The sequence below is a fragment of the Amyelois transitella genome, chromosome 22 (assembly GCF_032362555.1).
Source record: "Amyelois transitella isolate CPQ chromosome 22, ilAmyTran1.1, whole genome shotgun sequence".
Classification (NCBI taxonomy): domain Eukaryota; kingdom Metazoa; phylum Arthropoda; class Insecta; order Lepidoptera; family Pyralidae; genus Amyelois; species Amyelois transitella.
In genome coordinates, this window is record NC_083525.1 from 8,875,838 (window position 1) to 8,901,647 (window position 25,810).

Below are 25,810 nucleotides of genomic sequence, written 5' to 3' on the forward strand. Positions count from 1 at the left end.
CCTACATCAGGGGGATCGAGAAAACTATGCTGTCCTCTGCGTGGCATTAGATGTAACGGGTCGAATGTTTTTGCTGGGCCTTGGCTGTCATGATGCACAAAAGAAAGGTGACCATTTGCCAGTACTAAAAGCCAAAGCAAGAAAATCTGAAAAATAAACAAAAATAATAAGTTATTATTTAGAAAAACGTAATGGCGCAAAAATTAAATAAATGTACCAAAAGATTGCCTAAAATATTAATAATATGATTTTTATTTATATTAATATGCGTGCCATATAAAAATATTTTGAGAAGTGTCTCTTACAGTTTAAATTTCCTGTTTATACCGTTATTAGACTGATGTGAAATTAAGGCATTTTTAAAATTGTCTCTGTTTAATTCTCTATAATTAAGCTAAGTGTGGCGATCATTATGCTGTTAGTAATATGATTTTAATTGCATACTACCGAAAATATCCAGACATATTTACATTTGTAAATTCTATCTCTCAGCTCAACGTTAACGTCATTCAGAAAAGATTCAAAGGTCCTAAGGAAGTCCTTTTGAAGGTAAGTTTTAGGAGTCCTAAGTGATTGCGGTAACTCGAAAACTAAAAACACGTATTTTGATAGCTCAACTACGGATGCTCATGAGAGAATTATAATCTTAAAGAACAATAATACAATTTCTTTTTTAAATTGTATAATTGTCTTTTTTCTAATGGTGCCGTGTGGTGGCATCAATGGAAAAAAGAATTGGGCAACTCCATCTCTTTCCTTTGAATGTCGTAAAAGGCGACAAAGAGATAGCCTTACCAACTTGGGATTCTTCTTTTAGGCGACTGGCTAGCAACTATATGAATCTCAATTCTATCATCATACCCAACAGCTGAACGTGGCATATCAGTCTTTTCAAGAATGTTGGATCTGTTTAGCGCGCAAGGGAAATAGACGTCATTATTTATTTATTTATAAGGCAACACAACCAACTAATAAGATACAAGGTTTCTTAAAAACTAAAATTGTTCCAACTTAGCATCCTAAACGGGTATGCGCAGTTGCTTAAGCTTAATACATACATACATACATAAAATCATGCCTCTTTCCCGGAGGGGTAGGCGGAGACTGCCTCTTTCCACTTGCCACGATCTCTGCACACTTCCTTCGCTTCATCCACATTCATCATTCTCTTCATGCAAGCTCAGCGGTTTCGGGTTAGCTTAATAACTAATATAAAACTTGTATACGTATGTTTTATAAATTGTTATGGATATTATGCACGTACCTGTGTTATTTGCTCCATTTCTTCACGACAAATGAGCGCTGGTGACAGACTGCCAAAACACTCGCTAAATTACTGTACATACAATTAACAAACGTGGGGAATCCTTACTCGCGACAAGAATTTAATATTTTTTTAATTCGCTCAGCTATTTGAGGTCGGCACAGATTAGCGGTTTAATGAATTTCCGAAAAAAAAATATTTTCATAGATTTGATGAATCGTCTTTATACATAGGTATCATCTTTGTTCCTAACGGTGTAGACAGACCAACAGTTTCCAAAAGACTGAAAGCCGACATTCGGCTGAATGACGGAATTCAAGATTCAGGTATTGCAGTGTAGTGTAGTGCAGTGTAGCTGCAGTGTAGTTTGTTCTGCCGCTTCTTCTACACATGCGCTTTGAAAGCGGTAGTAGTTATAATTAGATTTAAGTAATGTGACGTCAATAAGTGATACCTTGTACCCAATTTTGAAAATAAATCTATTCTATTCTAGTGATAATTGCTACCCCTTGGACCATTCTACCTACATATGTTGTTAATTTTTTATTTGTAAAAAGTTAGGTTTTTTTTACCCGCATTTTCGCCCGCGCCTATTAAACGCCACCTACAAAAGAATGCAGGTTTTCCGCTAATCTCTCAGGAACTTTAGTTTTTGAAAAGTATCCTAGGTCCTTCACAGACTCTTAATTAATATTGTACGCAATTTCAAGAAGACTAGTTAAGTTAATATAACTCGTAGTCGTGAAGAGACAACAAACAAATAGACTTACTTTCACATTAGTTGGGATTCCAACAAAATGCAATCCAGCTGTACGTGGTCTTCAGTTTTTTGGCTCTGTCTACCCCGCACGGGATATAGACGTGCCATAAACTATATGTATGTATGTATCATATGATGTCAACTGACTAAATAAGTTCATATTAGGTAACAAATAAAAGCTCGTTTTGTAAAAGGCTAATTTATTCAGTCTTATGAAATAGCATTGTTTAAATATTTACAATTATTTACAGAGGTAAGACTACTTAAACTAATGACCCATTTGTTATTCTAACTTAGATTTATATACGATTACAAAGTCCATTGTTTCATGCCAAAAAGTCTTTTTATAGACTCAAGTTAAACAAAGTTAAGTCTATTGTCTATTTCAAAACAGCTGTCAGTAATAATTTTCCTTCCTCCAGAAACTGTCATTCTTCCTTCTCTTTGCTTGCCTCCTCAGTCCTCACTTCTCTGGAGTATGCCTTTGTCCATGGATCCTAGATTGGGTGAGTCAGATTTCTACACGAAGCGACTCCCATCTGACCTCCGCAACCTTTGCAAGTAAACCTAACCCGTATTGGATCCATAGACACACATCCAGTTGCCTGAATGTGCAGGTTTGCTCACGATGTTTTCCCTTAGTCATTGGTACAATGCCGAGGTGGGATTTGAACCTGTGCCTTTCTGCGCACCACGCATTTTAACCAGGAACTTTACTGATTTGGCCACCGGCGCTCTGACAGAAACAGTTTTACGTGCTTTCATATTAATATTTCTGTTGTGTCGAAATTTTCTATACGGCTAATGAATGGTTAAAATGACGATTAATCAGTGTCTGGATCGCTCGATAAACAAAATTGGCTTGCCATCATTTTTTACAGTGTGAAATTTTAAGTACATACATACATACGTATAGTCACGTCTATATCCCTTGCGAGCTAGATAGTACTAACAGTCTTAAAAAAACTGATAGGCCACGTTCAGCTATTTGGCTTAATGAATATATATATAAGAATTGAGATTCAAATAGTGACAGGTTGCTAGCCCATCGCCTAAAAATGTGTGAAATTTTAAGTAATTATATAATATACAAAACAAAGGTACCCCACATAAAGTTCTCTGTCAGACCCAATGGTTGACTGGTAGATAATGATTCAAGCATTAAGTCCGCCAATTGTGCTATACATTTGTATTTTGTGCAATGAAGTTTTAATAAAATATCGTGTTTTAAATGGTTCTCAACATTTTACACGGCCGACCATCAGTTCTGCAGCAATCCTGATGCTGACCACGATCTTCAGACATGAGGGTACGACCACAGAGAGAGAGGAATTGTGATTTGTCTCAAATCTTAGTGCCGTGTGGTTCCCGGCACCAAAATAAAAAGTATAGGACCAACACTTGAATCTCAATTCCATCATACATCTAAATGTGGCCTATCAGTCTCTTCAAGACGTGCTCTCACATTACTTAATATATTCTTATGAATTTCAACTTGAGTCTATATTTGTTTGTTGGTCGGTCCTGTCTGTTCATTGCTGCTGCTGTACAGCATCAGTGAAGCTGATGGAGCACTCCCTGACCGCCATGTTGGGTCGGAGGAAGTCGCTCAGCTTGTTAGCGCTTGCAGGCCTGCAAATCACATTGAATATATGAAACTAGCGACCCGCCCCGGCTTCGCACGGGTGCAAAATTATAAATGTTATTATACATGAAAAACCTTCCTCTTGAATCACTCTACCTGTTACAAAAACCCGCATCAAAATCCGTTGAGTAATTTTAAAGATTTAAGCATACAGACAAACAGACTAAAATGGCGACTTTGTTTTATACTATGTAGTGATAAAACATATTTATAGGTTGTTGTTTGTAATACGATGCGCTAAATCTCAAAATTAATTTAGTTTTTGAGTTAATTCGTTACAAGCAAACAATATTTTTCCTTTTTATTAAGCAGAATGTAAAAATTAAGCTGACTTATTTATGTCAGTTACATACATACATAAAATCACGTCTATATGTCTTGCGGGGTAGACAGAGCCAACAGTCTGGAAGAGACTGAGACTTGACTCTGAGTCTGAAACTAATAGGCGACGCTCAGTCGCTCGGCTCAATGATAGAATTGAGATTCAAATAGTTACCGGTTACTAGCCCATCGTCTAAAAGAAGAATCCCAAGTTCTTAAGCCTATCCCTAAGTCAACTTTTACGACATCCATGGGAACGAAATGGAGTGGTCCTATTCTTTTTTAATCGGTGCCGGGAACCACACGGCACCTTCTTTGAATTAATTCTTTTTACATTTACTTCACTTACAGTCAATTGGAGTAACTTTGGCCTCTCAGGGTAACATTAATCCACACTATTTTTGTAATTACTTTGATTAAATTATCGATAAAAAGTACTTATGAATTAATATTGAAATTTAAATTGTTGATATGAAATACGATAGAAAAATGATGATTAAAGTACTTGAAACGGGAGATAACGAAAAATACGTGGGATTATGTTACCCCGAAAAGGAGCAAAGTTACCCGAATTCAGGGTACCTACCTGTCAAAGGGGAACCCCATGGCGCGCTTGTCTGGGTACTTGCGGTCGCGCAGACCGCAGTACGAGGCCGCGTCGTTACACGACCCGACCAGGTCTTGCTCGATCTAGAACCATACATACATACAGTCACGTCTATATCAATTGCGGCGTAGACAGAGGTAACAGTCTTGAAAAGACTGAAAGGTTACATTGAGCTGTTTGGCTTAATGATAGGATTAAGATTCTAATAGAAACAGGTTGCTGATCCATCGCCAAAAATAGGGACTCAAGTCTGTTACAATCTGCACGAAAAGAGGAGTAACTGGTACACACTATGTCCTTAATGCTTAACGAAATTTCTAGACTGTTCTGAAACCACTTAATAAATAAATATATACGGGACAAATTACACTGATTGAGTTAGCCTCGAAGTAAGTTCGAGACTTGTGTTACGAGATACTAACTCAACGATACTGTATTTTATAATGAATACTTTTATAGATAAACATCCAAGACCCAGGCCAATCAGAAAAAGTTCTTTTCTCATCATGCCCTGGCCGGGATTCGAACCCGGCACCTCCGGTGTCACAGACAAGCGTACCACCACTGCGCCACAGAGGCCGTCAAATTTATTAAGGCCTTTTATTTTACCGAGTGCTCCGTTATTTCAAAAACCACTATTCTTCTTAATTAGTATATATCTAATCCAAACCTAGAGGTATACTGATAGAGCAGCTGGTACACACAATGTCCTTAATGCATACATACATACATATTGTCACGTCTATATCCCTTGCGGGGTAGACAGAGCCAACAGTCTTGAAAAGACTGAATGGCCACGTTCAGCTATTTGGCTTTATGATAGAATTGAGATTCAAATAGTGACAGGTAGCAGCCAGACAGCCCATCGCCTAAAAAAAGAATCCCAATTTTGTAAGCCTATCCCTTAGTCGCCTTTTACGACATCCATGAGAAAGAGATGGAGTGGTCCTATTATTTTTTTCATTGGTGCCGGGAACCACACGGCACTGTCCTTAATGCTTTAAGAAATTTCTAGACTGTTCTGTTACCACTTACCCTATCTTCCTCCCAGTTAGACACCATCACATACAAGACCACAGGGTACCCCTGCTGGGTCCCCTTCGGCAGCAGCATGTGGTGGGGCCACCCGCAGCCGCAGAAGTCGAACTCGGCGGCGGAGGCGGACCCTGGGTCCCCGGGGCGCGACTCCTGGGCGCGGAAGGTTCTCTCGAAGGGAATGGTGACCGAGGAATCAGTGCTGAGACGGCGGATCGTGTTATTGCCAGGACGCACTGGAATTAACTTGGGTTATCAATTTTACGCATTAAAAGGCAGAGAAACAATGGCAGCGCCGTGTGGTTCCCGGCACCGATACAAAAAAAAAAGGGGCACTCCATCTCTTTCCCGTGGATGTCGTAAAAGGCGACTAAGGGATAGGCTTCCAAACCGGGGATTCTTTTTTAGGCGATGGGCTAGCAACCTGTCACTATTTCAATCTCAATTATATCATAAAGCCAAATAGCTGAACGTGGCCATTTAGTCTTAACAAGACTGTAGGATCTGTCTACCCCGCAAGGGATATAGACGTGACCATATGACTTGGTGATCCATATTTTTTTTATTTATCATTAAAATCTCATATAAATAAATTAATCTGAACAATGTATCTATTCTCTTGTCCACATTTCTAATCTGAGTTTGGATAGTTGTGAAGTTGACGTTGTTGAAGAAAATGTTGCAGTGCAGTTTGCTTCTTTTGCACTGACGCCTTGAAAGCGGCAGTAAACTTAGTTTCAAGTTATTTATTTGACGTCAACCAATGTTGTTTGGTTTCACAACATTAAGCGATATGAAGTATCCTATAATAATGAATAAAAATTTTGAATTTGAAATAATTTAGAAGATAATTTAAGCCGTGCCGTGCCGTGTGGTTCCCGGCACCAATACAAAAAAGAATAGGACCACTCCATCTCTTTCCCATGGATGTCGTAAAAGGCGACTAAGGGATAGGCTTACAAACTTGGGATTCTTTTTTAGGCGACAGGCTAGCAACCTGTCACTATTTGAATCTCAATTCAATCATTAAGCCAAATAGCTGAACGTGGCCTTACAGTATTTTCAAGACTGTTGGCTCTGTCTACCCCGTAAGGGATATAGACGTGATGATATGTATGTATGTATGTATGTATAATTTAAGATTTAGCGAATCTCAGGTCCTTGAAGCTTGGTGGCGAAGGATGCGTCAGGGACACAGTAAAATGAGAGACAGTTGGAGATGTTTAATAAGTTATAAAGGACAATCAACGGAGTGGCTAATAAAATTAAGAATTGTTTAAGCGATGGGCTAGCAACTTGTCGCTATTTGGACCTCAATTCCAATATTTAGGCTGGAAGAAGTGGCAAGTGGAAAGAGGTAGTCTCTGCTTACCCCTCCGGGAAAGAGGCGTGATTTTTATGTATGTATTAAGGCTTTTGAAGCTGTAAGCTCTGTCTGCCTCGTATATATCGTCGGGGATAGTGCAAATCCGCGAATCTACCATACGTAAAAGGTGCGTATTTGCAATAGATCCAGTTTTACAGGGGAAGGTTACAACTTAATAACTTTATTAATTCAATTAATGTTAAGCTCATTTTTACACAAAAAGTAATTAGTTATGTGTTCTATCTCTTGGTCGAAATGAACTCGTTTCAAGTCGGTGGCAGCCTATCATGATTTTGCGTGAATTGCCCGCGAGAACTTAAAATGGCTACATTTGTCATATACGCGGAATTATCCAATGCTAGTAACGCGGATTTGAACTATCCCCGACGATATGTAACTCACAGCCCTCAGAGAACTTGTCCAGCTCCACCATGAGGCGCCGCTGGTCGTTGAAGTCGAGCAGGGAGCCGCGCTCGTCCCGCGTAGGCGCCAGGAAGATGCGGAACGTCCCCATGCGAGACTGCCCGCTCGTATTGTTCACCTCGATGCTGGAGAATTATCGTTATTGTTCATATACATATACATATGGTCACGTCTATATCCCTTGCGGGGTAGACAGAGCCAACAGTCTTGAAAGACTAAATGGCCACGTTCAGCTATTTGGCTTAATGATAGAATTGAGATTCAAATAGTGACAGGTTGCTGGCCCATCGCCTAAAAAAGAAGCCCAAGTTTGTAAGCCTATCCCTTAGTCGCCTTTTACGACATCCATGGGAAAGAGATGGAGTGGTCCTGTTCTTTTTTGTATTGGTGCCGGGAACCACACGGCATTATTCATATCAGTTTAAAAAAGAAGAACAGGAAGAAAATTCTTGAATGAGAGGCTCGAAACTGGAGCATTTAAGACGCCTATGTTTAACATATCTCAAAAAGCTGCATCATTATTTTGGATTCAGTATGTCGTACCGCTGCGGTCTTCGCTGAAACTTCTAAAACTCTTGTAGGATTCCTTTTTTGGGATTCCTCTTTTAGGCGATGGGTTAGCAACTTTTTACTGTTTAAATTTCAATTCTATCATTAAGTCAAACAGCTGAACGTGGCCTTTCAGTCCTTTGGTAAATGTTCGCTCTGTCTATCCCGCAGGGGATATTGACATGATTCTATGTTATATTATGTTACGTCAATTTCTTCATTACTGGAGTCACTAAGCTGCAAATGCGCTTGGAGAGTTCCTCACAAGTTCTCTTAAGTGTCTTCTTTTATGTATTTTTCTACGATACTGACTGAGTTCAATTCACTCACACATAATTGAAGTTGTCGTGCTGCAAATGCGTGAATCTCTCGCTCTGTCTACCCCGCAGGGGATATAGGCTTGATTAAATGTTATGTTAAAACTTAAATTTCTTCATTATTGAAGTCACCAAGCTGCAAATACCTGAAGCGGAGATTTCCTAAAATTTCTTTTAATGACCACAAATCACTTACATGTAATTGAAGTTGTCGTGCTGCAAATGCGTGAATCTCGCCAGCACGCTCCCCCTGGGCGTGAAGTCCAGCCCCCTGGACAGCTCGGCCAGGCTCTGCTGCCAGTGCGTGCCGAACTTGTTGGCTCCGGCGCCGCCCTCCACGCTGATGGAAGACACGCGGATGCCGGGGAAGTCCAGCTGAAAGGTCACGCTGAGCTGTTATGTTTGGTGTTAGCAGATAAACAAGGAGAGTGTGGAGGGAAAGCTCGTAGTGGGAAGACCTAGACGAACCTATCTTGATCAAATTAAGGACGTCCTGGTTAAGGGTCAGGTCAAGTGTACCCGAAACCGCCGAGCTTGCATGAAGAGAGTTGTGACTGTGGATGTGGATGAAGCGAAGGAAGTATGCAGAGGTCGTGGCAAGTGGAAAGAGATAGTCTCTGCCTAACCCCTCCGGGACAGAGGCGTGATTTTATGTATGTATGTATATTAAGTTTGTTAGGGTATAGGGTTTATGAACATGTAGCGGGACGACAAAGGGATCTTCCGCCAGGCTGCTGTGATGCCTGGGGAACCGCGGGGATGTATACTCGGAAGTTTCTTCATTTGCTTCGCTATGTTTGTCAGCTGTGTGACATTAGTGATATCGTCACAAACATTTATAAAACTTCCTGGGTAACTTTCAAGTTGTTATAGTTAAGCTAAACAAAGTCAAACAGTAAAAACAGTAAGCCAGTAAAGGCTTGGTTGTTGTCCAGTTTTTGGGTTTAGAATCAGCCATCTTGGCGTGGGCCGTGAATTCTGAACAATTATTTATTCTATGTTTATTGATATTATGATAATCTATGCTTTTTATCTGCGCTGCCTTTTTTATTTGGTATATTCCTATTTCAGTTTGAAAGAAAACCCAATTGAGATAATAAATCCGCCATTGTCCATTTTTTTCTTTTTATTTCAAGAACTGTTCCTTTTCATTTTTTTGCAGAATAAAGGATTAACAAACAAACATATCTACAATACAGCTTATCCTTCAACGGAAGATGACGAAAGTGGAATACTCACGACGTCATCCCTGTAAGGTGGTAGCTTGTTCTTGTGCAGCACGAATATGTCGTCGATGTAAGCGTGCCAGCGGTAGAAGACCGGATCCCGCATTGCCGTGGCAGAGTCACCCATCACACCGTATTGTTCCTGGAGAACGTGTTCAATATTTACACACATACATATGGTCACGTCTATCTCTTGTGGGTAGACAGAGTCAACAGTCTTGAAAAGACAAGAAAAAATGGCCACGTTCAGCTGTTTGGCTTAATGATAGAATTGAGATTCAAATAGTGAAAGGTTGCTAGTTCATCGCCTAAAAAAGAATCCCAAGTTTGTAAGCCTATCCCTTAGTCGCCTTTTACGACATCCATGGGAAAGAGATGGAGTAGTCCTATTCTTTTTTTATTGGTGCCGGGAACCCCACGGCTCTTCAACATTTACATACATACATAACATACATAAAATCACGCCTCTTTCCCGGAGGGGTAGGCAGAGACTACCTCTTTCCACTTGCCTTGCTTGCTTGCTTCATCCACATTCATAACTCTCTTCATGCAAGCTCGGCGGTTTCGGGTACTCTTGACCTGACCCTTTACCAGGACGTCCTTAATTTGATCAAGATGCGTTCGTCTAGGTCTTCCCACTCCGACCTTTCCCTCCACACTCTCCTTGTATATCTGCTTATTGTGCACCTGCTTTCATTCATCCTCTCCACATGACCGAACCATCTTAACATACCCATTCTTCAATATTTATTTTTACTTAATTATCTTGTTCCTTTAGTTCCTGGCAAATATACAAGGGGTCGTGTGGTACCCGGCACTAATATAAAAAAAAGAATAAGTACACTCCATCTCGTTCTCATGGATGTCTTAAAAGGCGACTAAGGGATAGGCTTATAAACTTGGGATTCTTCTTTTAGGCGATGGGCTAGCAACCTGTCACTTTTTCAATCTCAATTCAAATTTCAAATCATTAAGCCAAATAGCTGAGCGTGGCCTATCAGTCTTTTCAAGACTGTTGGCTTTGTCTACCTCGCAAGGGCAATATAAGTGATTGTATTTATGTATGTATGTATTTATGAATGTATGTATGTATGTTTGTATGTATGTATATATGTAATTAATCTCACCAAATGTCGGTGGTCGGGATCGTGCGCGTACGATATGAAGACGTGCCCCATGTTGTGCAGGTCGCCGTAGTAGGCGCGGTTGCGGCTGATGACTGATGACTCCATCAGGTTGCCCAGCTCGTCGATGCCCGTGTTCTCGTCCAGGGGGATCTGTCTACCGTTAGGCTGGAACAGGTGTTTCAGAAATACATGGTTATTGACTAAGGTGCTTACATAGAAACAAACATCTTTTGTTCTACTACTTGTCTCTCTTTATATTTTTTTTTTTTTTACGGGACAATTAACACTGATTGAGTTAGCCTCGAAGTAAGTTCGAGACTTGTGTTACGAGATACTAACTCAACGATACTATATTTTATAATAAATACTTACTTATATAGATAAACATTCAAGACCCAGGCCAATCAGAAAAAGTTCTTTTCTCATCATGCCCTGACCGGGATTCGAACCCGGGACCTCTGGTGTCACAAACAAGCGTACTACCGCTGCGCCACAGAAGCCGTCACTGGCGTTATTAACTTACAAGGAGAGTGTGGAGGGAAAGGTCGGAGTGGGAAGACCTAGACGAACGTATCTTGATCGCATTAAGGACGTCCTGGTAAAGGGTCAGGTCGAGAGTACCCGAAACCGCCGAGCTTGCATGAAGAGGGAAGTGTGTAGAGATCGTGGCAAGTGGGAAGAGGTAGTCTCTGCCTACCCCTCCGGGAAAGAGGCGTGATTTTATGTATGTATGTATATATGACTTAGGTGCTTACATAGAAACAAACATGTTTTGTTCTACGACTTGTCTCTATGTATGTATACCTACCCAAGTCGTATGTATGTAAACATACATACCTACATATGTCAAACCTTCATTAAAGCTATGATTTTTACGGTAAGTATTTTTAAGATTCGTGAGTCATATATTTCACTAGCTGTACCCGCGACTTCGTCCGCGTTGAATAGTTATTTTGGGCATCATTAAAGCCCTCAAGGATGAATAATGTTCCCGTCGTTGCAGCGATGTTGTATAGCATAAAGCCTTCCTCGATAAATGGTATATTCAACGCAAAAATAATTTTTCAATGCGAACCAGTAGTTCCTGAGATTAGCGCGTTCGCACATACAAACTCTACAGCTTTATAATATTAGTATAGACTCATAAATATTTTTCAGTACTTAAATCTGGATAAATGTCCTATAAGGTATACAACAAATTCATACGGTCAGAAATACCAATTAAGTTTTAGTTGAGTCGTACATGATTTCAACTCTCTCTGTCACACCCTCTACTGCTACTCTTCGCGGGCCTTGGGCTCCGTCTGAGCATAATTTTAACTATTATTTTACAGCAATTCTGAATTCTTAACTGACGCCGTCCATCTCAGTTTAGTCCAAAGGTTAGACTGTCAGAGAATGCCTCGTAGCGCTAAGTCCACATGTTGTACAATTAGGTGCCGTGTGGTTCCAGGCAGTGCCGTGTGGTTCCAGGCACCAATACAAAAAAGAATAGGACCACTCCATCTCTTTCCTATAAATGTCGTAAGAGGCGACTAAGGGATAGGCTTACAAACTTGGGATTCTTTTCTAGGCGATGGGCTAGCAACCTGTCACTATTTGAATCTCAATTCTATCATTAAGCCAAATAGCTGAACGTGGCCATTCAGTCTTTTCAAGACTATTGGCTCTGTCTACCCCGCAAGGGACATAGACGTGACCATATGTATATATGTATGTTGTACAATTTAACATAAAAAAAATAAATAAATGAACTAACTAACCAGCACAAGGAATCCATTCTCGATGGCCTGTATGAACCGCTCCCTCCACGTGTCCAGCTCGGAGACGTCGATGCGGATCTGGTCGACGGGGCGGTCCAGGTCGCGCAGACTCGAGTTGGCGAACCTGCAACCATTGCGAAGGTATGTGCCGTGCGGTCTCCGGAGTTTCGGAATAGGACCACTCCACTCTCACTCTTTCCTAGAGATGTCGTAAAAGGTGATTAAGTTAGTCACCTTTTACGACATCTCTAGGAAAGAGCTTTAACTTAGGACTTGCTAACTAACTCTTTCCAAGAGATGTCGTAAAAGCCGAGTAACTTAGTCACCTTTTACGACATCTCTAAGAAAGAGTTAGTTAGCAAGTCCCAAGTTGAAGCTAGTTATCAAGTCCCTTAATGGGAAATGCTAACTTGGGATTCTTCTTCTAGCTAGGCGATTGTCTAAAATTTACAGTTGTCTCCATAATTCTACAGATGTAGTCTCGTAGATAAGACGTGATTTTAATTACATATAAAAATTTAAAAAAAAAAGTTGAAAAAGGCGGCTAAGGGATAGGCTTACTTGGGATTCTCTTTTAGGCGATGGGCTAGCAACCTGTCACTACTTGAATCTCAATTCCATCATTAAGCCAAATAGCTGAACATGGCCCAACAATCTCTTCAAGACTATTGTCTCTGTCTACCCCGCAAGGGATATAGACGTGACCATATGTATGTATAAAAAATTTAAAAAGCGCAATTCTGAACAAAATCAAATTCATATTTTGTTAATGTGTACCAAATAAACGATTTTTCTTTCTTTCTTTCAAAATGTTGTCAGGTATACCTTGGAGGCCGTGTGGTTCCCGGCACCATTACAAAAGAATAGGACCACTCCATCTCTTTCCCACGGATGTCGTAAGAGCCGACTAAGGGATAGACTTGGGATTCCTCTTTAATGTAAATCCCTGCCAATCTAAGGTCTGCCGCGCCGATGGATGCATGGCTAGGGGCGAGCCTAGTCTCGAGCGTGCCACTTCCGCCATGGGGTTGGGCGACCCCCAGGTAATGGCTAGCCTTACCCTGGCATGCGGGGCTCTGCTGGGGCGGACAAAATTTTTCCCTAGCGTCTCGTGGGAATCGCATGGATGCAAATTTTTTGAAAGAGCACCTAGATGGCGGCGATGGTGTCCGCACCCCATCACGTCTCGTTCCCGGCGGGAGCGGTATGCGGTCTGCTGAAAGCCGCTTTGCGACGATGAATGTAAGAGGAGGAATGAAGGATAAGATTGAGGAAGTATGCCAGATGATGGATGAAAGACGTTTGGATGTGTTGTGCGTGAATGAAACGAAGCGGAAAGGATGCGACGCGACGCAGCACGGCCCTTACACGGCGTATTGGTCTGGAATTTCCAGTACCAGCCGAGGCTGTCAAGGGGTCGGTCTAATTCTTTCTGCACGAATGGCTGAGTGCGTGAATGAGTATGAGTGTGTCAGCCCTCGTCTTCTATGGATTAGGCTGAAAGTTGGAATCACTCGGATCTTCGTTCTAGGTGTTTATGCACCTTGGGATGTGGGTTCGAGGGGTACAACATCAGCAAAAAGCGAAAACGAGGAGTTCTGGAATAGTGTAAGAGAAGTATTGAAAGTTACCAAGCCAAATGAGAAGATTATTATGTTAGGTGATTTTAATGGATGGGTGGGTGTAAAGCGTGATGGATATGAAAAGGTGCTTGGTGCGTTTGGTGACGAAAAGGTGAATGATAATGGAAGAAGTGTATTAGAAATTTGTCTAGAGTGGGATCTTTTTGTGTCGAACTCAATGTTTCAACATAAAGAGATCCACACCTACACAAGAGTGGAAGGTATTTTAAAAAGTATGATAGACTTTGTGATTGTAGATGAAAGATTGAAGAACAAAGTGCTGGATACCCGTGCATATCGCGGTGCTGGCATTGACTCGGACCATTTACTGGTGATATCCCGGATAAGGGGTATCTTCAATCGCTGGCGGCACAGGGTAAGGGAGCAAACCAGCGCTTTGGAAAGAGTAAAAGTAGAAAATTTGCAAGATATGGATGTAGGTAAGAAGTATATTCATAGACTGAAGGATGAATTTGAAGATTTAGAGGAAATGAGCGATATTGAAGATGGATGGAAGGAATTTAAAGAAAGAATTGTGAAAGTAGCTGTTGAAGTGTGTGGTGTAAGTAGAAGAAGGAAAGGAAAAAATCACAAAAATGCGTGGATGAGTAAAGATGTGCAAGAACTTGTGCGATTAAAGAAGAAAGCATGGCTGGATTTGTTAGCAGCAAAAGCTAACTTAAGAATGCAAGAGGTTATAGATGAAGATGTGAATGAAGCACGTAAGGAATATAAGAAAATGAAAGATTTGGTTAAGAAAGCTGTGATTAGAAAGAAAGAAGAGTATAAAGAGGATTTTGATAAAAGGCTATCAGAAGACTTTCAGTCAAATCTGAAAGTATTCTGGAAATCCGTAAGGTCAGCCCGAGGAAATACTATAACCAGAGAGCTGACTAGGATCAGATGCCAGGATGGTAGCGTTGTGAAAGGAGAAGAATGTGTACTAAAGATATGGAAGGACTATTTTGAAAGTTTATTTGAAAAAAAGGAAGGAAATAAGAAAGATTTCTGCTATAGCGAAGAAAAAGAGAATGAGATGGAAGGCGAAATTGAAATGTTCGAAATTGTGGAAGCACTTAAGAGTATGAAAGCGGGAAAGGCTGCTGGGTGTGATAGAGTGTCGGTCGAGATGCTTAAAGCAGGAAAAGGCGTAGTAGCTAGTCAGTTGTACTGCCTTTTCAATTTGTGTTGGAGAAGCGGCCGAGTACCAAAAGATTGGTGTAAGGCTGTTATCGTGCCACTTTACAAAGGAAAAGGGTCACAGCTGGACTGCAAAAATTATCGTGGTATAAGCCTGCTTAGCGTCGTCGGCAAATTGTATGCTAAGGTATTGATTAATAGAGTCAGGAATGAAACTGATGACAAAATATGGGATGCTCAAGCGGGATTTCGAAAGGGAATGGGATGTACTGATCAGGTCTTTTCCTTGCGGTGCATAGCCGAAAAGTTTTTGGCCAAGAGTCAAAAAGTCTATTGCACATTCGTAGATCTGGAAAAGGCCTATGACAGAGTTGAGAGGAATGAATTGTGGTCAGCACTTTCTATGCATGGGGTGAGCAGTCTCTTAATACGAGCACTGAAATCCTTATATGAGGATTCGAGTGCTTGTGTCAGGATAAACGGAGCGCACACTGAGTGGTTTAAGATTGAGAAAGGCGTTAGGCAAGGATGTGTTGCGTCACCGTGGCTGTTCAACCTATTTATGGATAGCTGTTTGACAGATTTGAAAGAGTCTAAAAGTGGATTAAGGATGAATGAGTTAATCGTCAAATGTCTGCTCTATGCCGACGATCAGGTTATACTGGCGTCATCAGCGGAGGAGTTACAGGAGATGGTAAACTGTATGCATGAAGCTTTAAAAGAGAAAGGAATGAAAGTGAACGTAAGTAAAACTAAAACACTGGTTTTTGAAATGGAGAAAGAAATGACAGCATGTAATATTTTGATTGGAGGAGAAAAAGTGGAGCAAGTGAAAGAGTTTGTATATCTAGGATCAAAGTTTACATCAGATGGCAAGTATGATAGTGATATTGAAAGGAGAGTGAACGCGGGGAACATGGTGAATGGAGCTTTGCATGCCTTTATGAGCAGTCAGAAACTATCCAAAAAGGCTCGACTGGCTGTGCACAGGGGCGTGTTGGTCCCGACATTAATGTATGGGAGTGAAAGTTGGGTATGGCAAAAGAAGCATGAAAGCAGAATAAATGCAGTGGAAATGAGAGCGTTAAGGAGTATGATGGGTGTGAAATTGAGTGACAGGATAAGGAACAGCGTGATAAGGGAATGTTGTGATGTGAAAGAAGATGTAGTTACAGGAATAGAAAAGGGTATGTTAAGATGGTTCGGTCATGTGGAGAGGATGAATGAAAGCAGGTTGACTAAGCAGATATACAAGGAGAGTGTGGAGGGAAAGGTCGGAGTGGGAAGACCTAGACGAACGTATCTTGATCAAATTAAGGACGTCCTGGTAAAGGGTCAGGTCAAAAGTACCCGAAACCGCCGAGCTTGTATGAAGAGAGTTATGAATGTGGACGAAGCGAAAGAAGTATGCAGAGATCGTGGCAAGTGGAAAGAGGTAGTCTCTGCCTACCCCTCCGGGAAAGAGGCGTGATTTTATGTATGTATGTATGTATACCTTGGAGGCCAGGAGCGGCTGGCGACCTGCGAGTCCAGCTTGGGGAAGTACCCCTCGGCGATGGGCTGCCGGAAGTCGTTGAAGCGGGTCACGCGGCCCAGATTGTTGCACAACCGCTCCAAGTTGTACCTGATGATTATAAAAGTGAAAATCCTTAGTGCCGTGCGGTGTGGAAAAGAAGAGCTTCGTATCTTTGACGGCCTCTGTGGCTCAGCGGTAGTACGCTTGTCTGTGACACCGGAGGTCCCGGGTTCGAATCCCGGCCAGGGCATGATGAGAAAAGAACTTTTTCTGATTGTCCTGGGTCTTGGATGTTTATCTATATAAGTATTTATTATAAAATATACTATCGTTGAGTTAGTATCTCGTAATACAAGTTTCGAACTTACTTCGAGGCTAACTGAATCAGTGTAATTTGTCCCGTGTATATTTATTTATTTATTAAAAAAAAAAAAATCTTTCCCATTGATGTCGTAAAGGCTTCCTCAAATGGGTACTCCTGGTGCTAGTGGTGAAGGTTGATGACACTGGTCTCTCATAAGTACACCGCATCATTTTGACGAAATATTCGTATTGATAAAATTAGTTCTATATTCATTCATGATTTTTTTTAATGTAGACAATGTGCATTCGTCCACAATGTAGTTTTAAGAGATCTATATTTGTAAATTGACATCCGATGAAAATGCTGCAGTGTAGTTTGTTCCGCTTCTTCGACTTGGAAGCGGTGGTAGTTATAATTAGATTTAAGTGATGTGACGTCAATAAGTGATACCTTGTGTCCGATTTTGAAAATAAATCTATTCTATTCTATTGATCAGTTGAATATTGCCGAGGTCTGTCCTTTGACATTGTTTAAGATACACTTTATTTGTGAGCCAATTAGGGTTTCTACAGATTGTTTTTACTTACAAACATCCATATTTCTAGATCAGTGTTATGGCGTCATGTGGCTTACTCGGTCTTCTCGTGACATGACCATAAGTAAGTAAGTAAGTAAATGCTTTATTGTTCACTAAAGGATTACATTACAAATATAAAACACTAGTACAGTACAAAGGCTTATCCCTAAGTGGGATCTCTTCCAGCCAACCTTGCAATAAGAGGATCGCATACAAAATTGAGGCAAGGGTGAACAATGGTTCATTTACGAGGTATGATGCTTATGCCTTAAGCAATTACGAGACACGTACATATATAAATAAAATAAAATATATAAACATGTATGTATACTTAAATTAATTCAAGACACTACCTTTGACGAACTTTGCAAAAAAATCTAAGATTCTCGCAACTTACTCTGAATACCTAAACGTATTGACCCTCACATGACAAAACCGTCACTTGTGTTTCAAACCTAAAAAAACCCAAAAATACATACCTAGCAATGATCTGCTGGTGCATATAGTAGAACAGCTCCCCTCTCCTGTCCTTGGCGACGATGGACCTCTCGGCCTCGAACGGGTACACCAGATGCCAGTGCCAGTGGTGCAGGTTGATGCCGATGTCCTCACGGAAGTACGCCACCCGCTGCTCGGGCTCGCTGTCCGACGCTGTGTAGTTGGTCGGGATTGTTATTGGCATCTGAAATATTGCCAAGAGTGGTGAGAGGATCGCAACTTATTATTAACCCGCTTGCTATGCCCGCGACTTCGTCCGCGTGGAATAGTTCTTTTGGGCATCATTGAAGTCCTCAAGGATGAATAATTTTCACCGTATTTTTCACATTTTCCATTATTTCTTCGCTCCTAATAGTTGCAGCGTGATGTTATATAGCCTAAAGCCTTCCTTGATAAATAATCTGTTCAACACAGAAATAATTTTTCAATTCGAACCAGTAGTTTCTGAGATAAGCGCGTTCAAACAAACAAACTCTTCAACTTTATAATAATAGTATAGATGGGGAAGAGGACAGTGCCGGGTGTTTCCTGGCACTTTAAAATTGTGTCTCCATGTAATGGGAAAGAGTTACCATGGATGTTGTTAAGGAGACTATGGGAGTAGGCGTGCGCCTACTACATTCATCTTGTTCAAACTTGGAACAACGTAATGTGTGCCAGTTGCTTCTTTTCCCGTGAAGATTGTAAAAATGAAACAAGTAAAATTGAAATTCTTTTTTTAAGGCAATGGGCTAGCAAACTGTCACTATAATCATTAAGCCATATAGTTGAACAACCATTCAATCTTTTCGAGAGCGTTGGCTCTGTCTTCCTCGCAAAGGATATAGATATGATTAAATGTCATATGTATCGTTGTATTCTTACCCTGGCCCCTGCAGGCACCACGGAGGTGACTTCCCTCGCCTTCCTGAACACCTTGGGATCCACAAACTTGTCAGGGAATGTCTCCACCACGGGTGGCACCTGGATGCCCTTAGTGTCTGGCCTGGAGTACGTATAATTGATGCATTAATAAAATGTATTGCAGAAAACAAAGTGTCATGCAACTTCAATTTATTGAAAAAATAGATACTTTTCACAAAAAAAAACCGAATGGTCTCGGTTTTTTTTTTTTGTGAAAAGTATCTATTTTCTTTTAAATTAAATTGGATACAAGGCATCACTTATTGACGTCACATCACTTAAATCTAATTATAACTACTACCGCTTCCAAAGCGCATGCGTAGAAGAAGCGGCGGAACAAACTACACTGCAGCATTTTCATCAATATACTGCAGCATTTTCATCGGACGTCAATAAAGAAATATAGATCTCTTAAATCTAAATCATGGACAAATGCACATCGTCTACATTAAAAAACATGAATGAATTAATGCATATCAATTACGTAGTGGTATAGTGGTTACCTGTGCAGAATGGCGACCGACAAACAATAATTGAACATGTACGGGTTAATGCGGAGCTGGCAGAAAGAGCATAGGGACAGGAGGTCATCCACGTCTCGCATACCTGGTGGAAGATTGGAAGGTAATAAATATAATAGTATACATATGATAATGACTTTGTTCCTAACGAAGTAGACACAGCTAAAAGTCAGAAAGGCCACGTTCATGATGTAATTGAGATCCGATTCGATCTTCGGTCAGGGCAAGATGGAAAAATATTCTTTTGTTGTTTTTTTTTTTTTACCTTTACCTTGATGTGACGTACCACAACGGGTTCCCGGCTTCAATATATAAAAGAATAGGACCACTCCATCTCATTCCCATGGATGTCGTAAAAGGCGACTAAAGAACAGACTAATAAGCTTGGGATTCTTCTTTTAGGCGATGGTCTAGAAACCTGTCACTATTTCAATCTCAATTCTACTACAAACTGCTGAACGTGGTCTTTCAGTCAATTCAAATCAGTCCTTTCAGTCTTTAAGTCTTTCAAGACTGCTGGCTCTGTCTGCTCCGCAAGGGATATAGACGTGACTATATGAATGAATGAATGATCATAAGTGTGTATGTTTCATACTTACTCATAAAGATGTCGATGAGTTTCCCCGCCATCTGTCGGTGCTTCGCGACGAACAGCGAGAACTGCTCGTTGTAGGGCAGCTGCATTGGCAAGTCTAAGTTCGGGAGAGCGATGTTGCGAACCGGGATGGTCCGGGAGGCGTCGTTCCCGAAGCGGTTCGCGAGAGTGTTGCTAAGTTTACGGTATTTGTCCGGCTGAAAGCGTAATTATGATTGGTTTGAAAACAATGAATTGGAGCCCGAGTGGACCAGATTAAGGCTAGAGGGAAGTTAATGTGAATTGAAGTTGACGTTATTGAAAAAAATACTGCAGTTAACTCAGTTTTAAGTTATTTATATGACGTCAACCAACGTTGTGAAACTAAAATGATAACAATTATTAATTAATGTTTGAAATGTCCTAGATTATTTATATAGAATAGTCCTCCTAATGAATTTAAATATGTATAATGTCTACCTTTGTTTGAATCAAGCGCTGAGCACTATTAACTCCTGTCGGTATTAGGATAGCAAACGTGACTGCTAGCGTATTTATCTTTAATTTTTGATGTGCAATATATTACAGAACAAATGAACGTTATAAATATTAGGGTGATTAATAAACTCTTAACATAAAATACTTACATAATAGTGGTCCGGCAACTCAAAGACAGAGTTGTCGTCACCTTTCTTCATGAAGCAGGGCTCCGTGGGCCGGTCGAAGAACCGCAGCAAGTCGCGTTTGGAATCGGCCATCTTGAAAATTCTACAGAAATCATTATAATGAGTAAAATCAAATTGAATACCTACAATAATGAATACTTAAGTACTAAAGGATAAAATGTCTTTTGATACCCGGCACTTAAAAATGAAAACTCTCCATCTTTCTTCCGTGAATGTCGTAAGAGACCACTAAAGGAATAAGCACTTTCTATACACTTTTCTATTCTTCCCGATGAGAAAACAAATAAAATGGCATTTTAAAAGTGTCGGGCACCAATAAAAAAAAGAATAGGACCACTCTTTCTCTTTGCCATGGATGTTGTAAAAGGCGACTAAGGGATAGGCTTATAAACAACGGATTCCTCTTGTAGGCGATGGGCTATTACAATCTCAATTCCATCATAAAGCCATAACGTGACCTATCAAACTTTTCAAGACTGGCTCTGTCTACACCGCAAGGGATAATAGACTAATCGCTCACAATCTGTTACTATTAGAATCTAAAATACAGCTAAACGTGGCCTTTCAGTCTATTCAATCCTGTTGGTTCTGTCTACCCCATATGAGATACAGATGTGATTATATTATGTATGTATGTATTACAATAAATCTGAATGTACATCTTCACACTTAATCAAGACATAATTAAAAAAAAATTATAACCAATGAAAAAAAAATTAAAAAGTATAAAAACATTGTAAGAAAAAAGTAAATACTCACCACAAAAATACACGAAAAACAAAAAAAATTAAAGAAATATTTTCCTGTCCGTCAAGCCGTGATCCCACGGCTCGAGTGTGGTGACCCCAGGGCTCCTCAGCTATTTATACGAAGCCCTGGAGCGGAGTGCAGTTGTGCCGTGTACATGGGTGATAAAACTGCGGTTCGGTTTATCAGCGGTTAGAGGTTTCATATTCTCACGACTATGGAAGTGATAACTGTCCAAAATACTTTTGTAATAAATTTAGGTAGGTATAGCACCCGGCATATAAGTTGACTCTAGAATTTGGCTATTGAGCATCTAGTATTTTTTCATATAAAAAGCAGCGCAGCATCCATATATAGAACTAGCTGTGCCCGCGACTTCGTCCGCGTGGAATAGTTATTTTGGTCATCATTGAAGCCCTCAAGGAGGAATAATTTTCCCCGTTTTTTTCACATTTTCCATTATTTCTTCGCTCCTGATAGTTGCAGCGTGATGATAAATAGCCTAAAGCCTTCTTAGAAAAATGGTCTATTCAACGCTAAAAGTTGAAAATTATAATTCGAACCAGTAGTTCCTGAGATTAGCGCGTTCAAACAAATAAACTCTTCAGCTTTTTAATATTACTTAGTATAGATTTTAGTTCACATTACTTACTATTATAATTTTACCAAAGACCAAGTTAAAATGTATGGATAAGTGATAGAATTTGAATCTCAATAACATCAGTGTGGAGTTGTTAGATGAATGTTTCATTTATGCCATACAGATTAATTAACGTGGCCTTCAGTCTTTTTCAGACTGTTGGCTCTGTTTACCCCGTAGGGGTAAAGGCGTACGTGATAGCCTTTCTTGCCAATCTTACTAGGTAGGTACTATAGTAATAACACCGTTTGATACTCTGCCACAAGTTCCCATTAAACAACAGTCTACCGTTTCCCATTTTATTTATATTGTAAATTGTAGGCACCTAGCTGTACCTATATGAGAATCTATTTTTTTATAAGTAAATAAAGGACTACGTTTTCCAAAGAGTCTCCTTTAAAAGAATCCGGCCTCCATCGTGGTCGGGCCGAAGCATCATATTACTAATGGTCCATACAGCTGTCTCCCTCCGGGTAGGGACTTGCAGTCTCACCAGGCACCACATGGTGTTGACGAGATTAGGTAGGGTATAATGAATTCGGGATTCTTTTAGAAGATTGGCTTGCAACCTGTTGCTATTTGAATATCAATTCAATCATTGAGCGCAAAATTCTGTCCACCCCGCAAGGGTTTAGTTGACAGCTCGTCACTTTACGTATTTCGGCATTTTCTTAATACGTCGCATTATTATCACGTCTCTTGGCTTAACTCGACAACATCTCCTACTTGTCTCATGCTGTATTTCATCACTTTCGCAATTCGTCCGACGAGCGTGTACAATCAAGTTTATAATTGTTAACCATTTTTTAATTAATCTATTTTATGCTTCTGTGAGGATATTTTATGAATCACAAACATATAATCTATTTATTTATACCTACATGAGGTTTACAAAAGGAGGATATTATAGGCGTACTTAATCTATACTAATATTATAAAGCCAAAGAGTTCGTTGGTTTGTTTGAACGCGCTAATCTCAGGAAATACTGGTACGAATTGAAAAATTCTTTTTGCTTCGAATAGACCATTTATCGAGGAAAGCTTAAGGATATATAACATTTTAGTTCCTACCTTCAAGCCATACAAAATTAGGTAGTATAAATTTTTCTTCATCTTGGTAATTTGTTAATGTCACAAAGAGAAAAATATGTAGGCATGTAATTATAAGGGTTGTAACTACAGAAAAAAAGCCAAGCCTTTGGTTCGTAAGAAAGTTTAATAATAATAATAGAAGTATTGAAAATATTCTCCTGTGAATGTAATAACAAAGAAAATTAAACAAACGATTTAGATAAGTACAATATAGCTCATGCTATGCTAGGTAAATCTAGGAATAAAACTCTACAAATTAAAACTAAAATTTTCTTTAATATAAATACACTAGATGTGAATGTTGTACAGTTTTAGAGTTGACTTAATGGAATCTTAGCTAACATAGTACAAACAGTGCGAAAATGACCAGCATTCGATAAAAACACTTCACTCAGCGCCGAGGCAGGGAAGTTTCGGAATGTATAAGTCCGCGCCCCGGCGCCCCCGGTACTATGTCCATGGCTAATAACAAAAAATTTAGAGAGCGAGGAGGGGGCGTCTAACCGCTCTTGAAGAGGAGAATGGCCACTTGTCCGAGGTAGAAGTAGATAAAGTGGCGCGTCTCGTGCGTCACGTACGACCCGAAGTTCCGGCCCACGATGCAGTGCCACGTCGGGTTGTATTTCTTGTCAAACTCTTTCTTGATAAATGCAGCGATGTCCTGGAATTATTTTCAATACTCATTATGATACCAATTCCCACACAGAAATTACAGCTAGTTATCTAGTGAAAATTGTCTACTTTATTGCCAAAAGAATATGATTTTCATAAATTAATTTCTTAGCTTAAACATGGAAACCAAAGCCAAAAATCATATTGTCTAAACAAAGTTGTACACATGTGAGTAGTATTGGACAAGAAACTACAAGTGCTATGTATCTGTATGCGAGTCATGTAATGAATGAATAAAGTGGGTCATATACACCATTACAGTTGCAAATTAGAAGGCTGGTCAGAAACATAATAGACAAGGGGCCTGTTAGCACATTACTCAACTGTGCAGTAAATTGGATTAGGTAGATGAAGGCTGAGAAGTGTGACCCAACACAAGCAAAAGTAACCCTTATGAAAAGCAGTAAAATCAGTACTGACATTGCAATTATTATTAGCAAGCTGACTTATCACCACCATGAAGTTTACAGAATGACTAGATGCAGGTAAACCAGTCAAGTCAGCACTAGACTATATTGAGCTATAAAGAGCTATAAAGATATACCTTTTCTATGTTGAACTTTTCAAGCGCTTGCGTCGCGCAGTCAACAGCATCCTGCTGCATCTCCTCGTTCATGTCAGCATTCTTGATCACCGCTTTGCGGTCACACATCTTTGCTGCTGTATTTCTGAAAACATCAATCCCACTATCAGAATCTATTTTATCGCCTCTAGATAAGTGCTGTTTGCATTGAAGTACGCGCGCCCGATAACCGAGGCGTGAAAGGTAGCGGCAATCCACGCATTTCAGCGTTCCCGCACATCATTGATTGTTTATATTCAATACGAGACGCTAAAAATAACCTCCAGTAAAGGTCAACGCAAATCTCTCCAGCGCGCTCTTTATGAAATTATCAGAATCAAACCACATGCACTGCACAATTTCTACCACTTACGTGGGACACTTTGTCTCTGGATCGGACTGGGGAACCTTTTTTGTAATAATTCGAACGGATGCAGTGGCGGAAAGACCCGTCATCAAAAGAAATGAAATGAGAAACGCTAGGAACTCGCGGAAAATTTATCGACACAGCCCAAAAAAGATAAAACTAATCCATCTCTGTAGGTTATCGCTATGGAAACATAAGTAGTTAATCAATAAACCCATTTTATGTACATTTTATGAATACAATACGAAAATAAGAGGCCGCTTTATAAGTTCCATACACCATTTTGTGGAAATCCTAAAAAACGAAAAAGCTTTTCACAAACTTACGAAAACAATTATCCCCGAAATAATTGAAACACAATTATAATAAAATACTCACTTCGCTTCAAGATAAATGAATAAAATTCACGTAAAGATTTTGATACCGGAGATTCTTGACTACTTTCTAGAGGATTCTTTCACAGGCTTCTTTCAACAAAATTGTCTTCAACTTGCGGCAGAGGGCGTTCTAAATTCAAATGACGAAAAAAAAGAAAGATGCGTTCCGGTTTTGTCATTTTCATGGCCAGTATGTTTAATAAAACATTGAAAAGGTATATTTGATGGCATGAATTCAGCAGTAACCCGGTTACAGCCCGGTTATATAAGTACTTACACTTTACAAGTCATTTTAAAATTTTACACAAAATTAAAGTTTTAAAATACCTATGTGGAACTCGTTTGAATTTAAACGCGAAAAAAGGATAACATTTCCTCCAATGACCCTCGTGCCAAAGTTGAGCCATGCGAGTCTTAACTGGGCTTAACATATTATATACATAAAATCACGGTAAGGTAGGCAGAGACTACATCTTCCCACTATTCACGATCCCTGCATACCTACTTCTTTGGCTTCCTTTACTTCGATTCGATTTGTTTTTAATGTATTTAATCTTGCATCAGTTATTTATGCTATGAACTGATTTTGATAAGCACTTATCATTGACA

The 25,810-nt window shown here is 40.0% G+C and overlaps 3 protein-coding genes across 6 annotated transcripts in view; 1 reads left to right on the forward strand and 2 right to left on the reverse strand.

The window, feature by feature from the left end:
* The window catches only part of LOC106140284 (poxin), a 209,168-nt gene that overhangs the window by 155,883 nt on the left and 27,475 nt on the right, over window positions 1–25,810 (forward strand). The gene's annotated exons all lie outside the window — the stretch shown is intronic.
* Window positions 3,042–21,571, reverse strand: LOC106138346 (phenoloxidase subunit 1-like). Its single transcript, XM_060950784.1, has 15 exons — window positions 21,504–21,571; window positions 20,706–20,826; window positions 20,084–20,276; window positions 19,467–19,569; window positions 18,925–19,045; window positions 18,042–18,244; window positions 16,661–16,789; window positions 12,404–12,527; window positions 10,641–10,805; window positions 9,527–9,655; window positions 8,484–8,662; window positions 7,401–7,546; window positions 5,633–5,868; window positions 4,577–4,680; window positions 3,042–3,656 (listed from the first exon to the last, which is right to left on the reverse strand). The coding sequence occupies exons 2-15, from the start codon at window positions 20,814–20,816 to the stop codon at window positions 3,557–3,559; spliced, it is 2,043 nt and encodes a 680-aa protein (XP_060806767.1). The 5' UTR covers window positions 20,817–20,826; window positions 21,504–21,571; the 3' UTR covers window positions 3,042–3,556.
* On the reverse strand, window positions 23,480–25,348 carry LOC106139915 (dynein light chain 2, cytoplasmic). Of its 2 annotated transcripts, none has more exons than XM_013341424.2 (3): window positions 25,203–25,348; window positions 24,440–24,563; window positions 23,480–23,884 (listed from the first exon to the last, which is right to left on the reverse strand). In XM_013341424.2, the coding sequence occupies exons 2-3, from the start codon at window positions 24,545–24,547 to the stop codon at window positions 23,723–23,725; spliced, it is 270 nt and encodes an 89-aa protein (XP_013196878.1). In that variant the 5' UTR covers window positions 24,548–24,563; window positions 25,203–25,348; the 3' UTR covers window positions 23,480–23,722. The 2 variants fall into 2 exon arrangements, with proteins under 2 accessions (XP_013196878.1, XP_013196877.1); XM_013341423.2 differs by lacking the exon at window positions 25,203–25,348 and adding an exon at window positions 24,831–24,979.

Bases quoted from the DNA above. Each gene is read 5' to 3' on its own strand.
- LOC106138346 (XM_060950784.1), bottom strand. From the start codon at position 20,816: ATGGCCGATTCCAAACGCGACTTGCTGCGGTTCTTCGACCGGCCCACG. The intron at 20,277-20,705 runs GTAAGTATTTTA...TTACGCTTTCAG, and splicing joins AGTTGCCGGACCACTATTAT to CCGGACAAATACCGTAAACT. The intron at 7,547-8,483 runs GTAAGTGATTTG...ATAATTCTCCAG, and splicing joins CACGACAACTTCAATTACAT to CATCGAGGTGAACAATACGA.
- LOC106139915 (XM_013341423.2), bottom strand. From the start codon at position 24,913: ATGACGGGTCTTTCCGCCACTGCATCCGTTCGAATTATTACAAAAAAG. The intron at 24,564-24,830 runs GTAAGTGGTAGA...TGATGTTTTCAG, and splicing joins CCAGAGACAAAGTGTCCCAC to AAATACAGCAGCAAAGATGT. The intron at 23,885-24,439 runs GTATATCTTTAT...AAATAATTCCAG, and splicing joins AAAAGTTCAACATAGAAAAG to GACATCGCTGCATTTATCAA.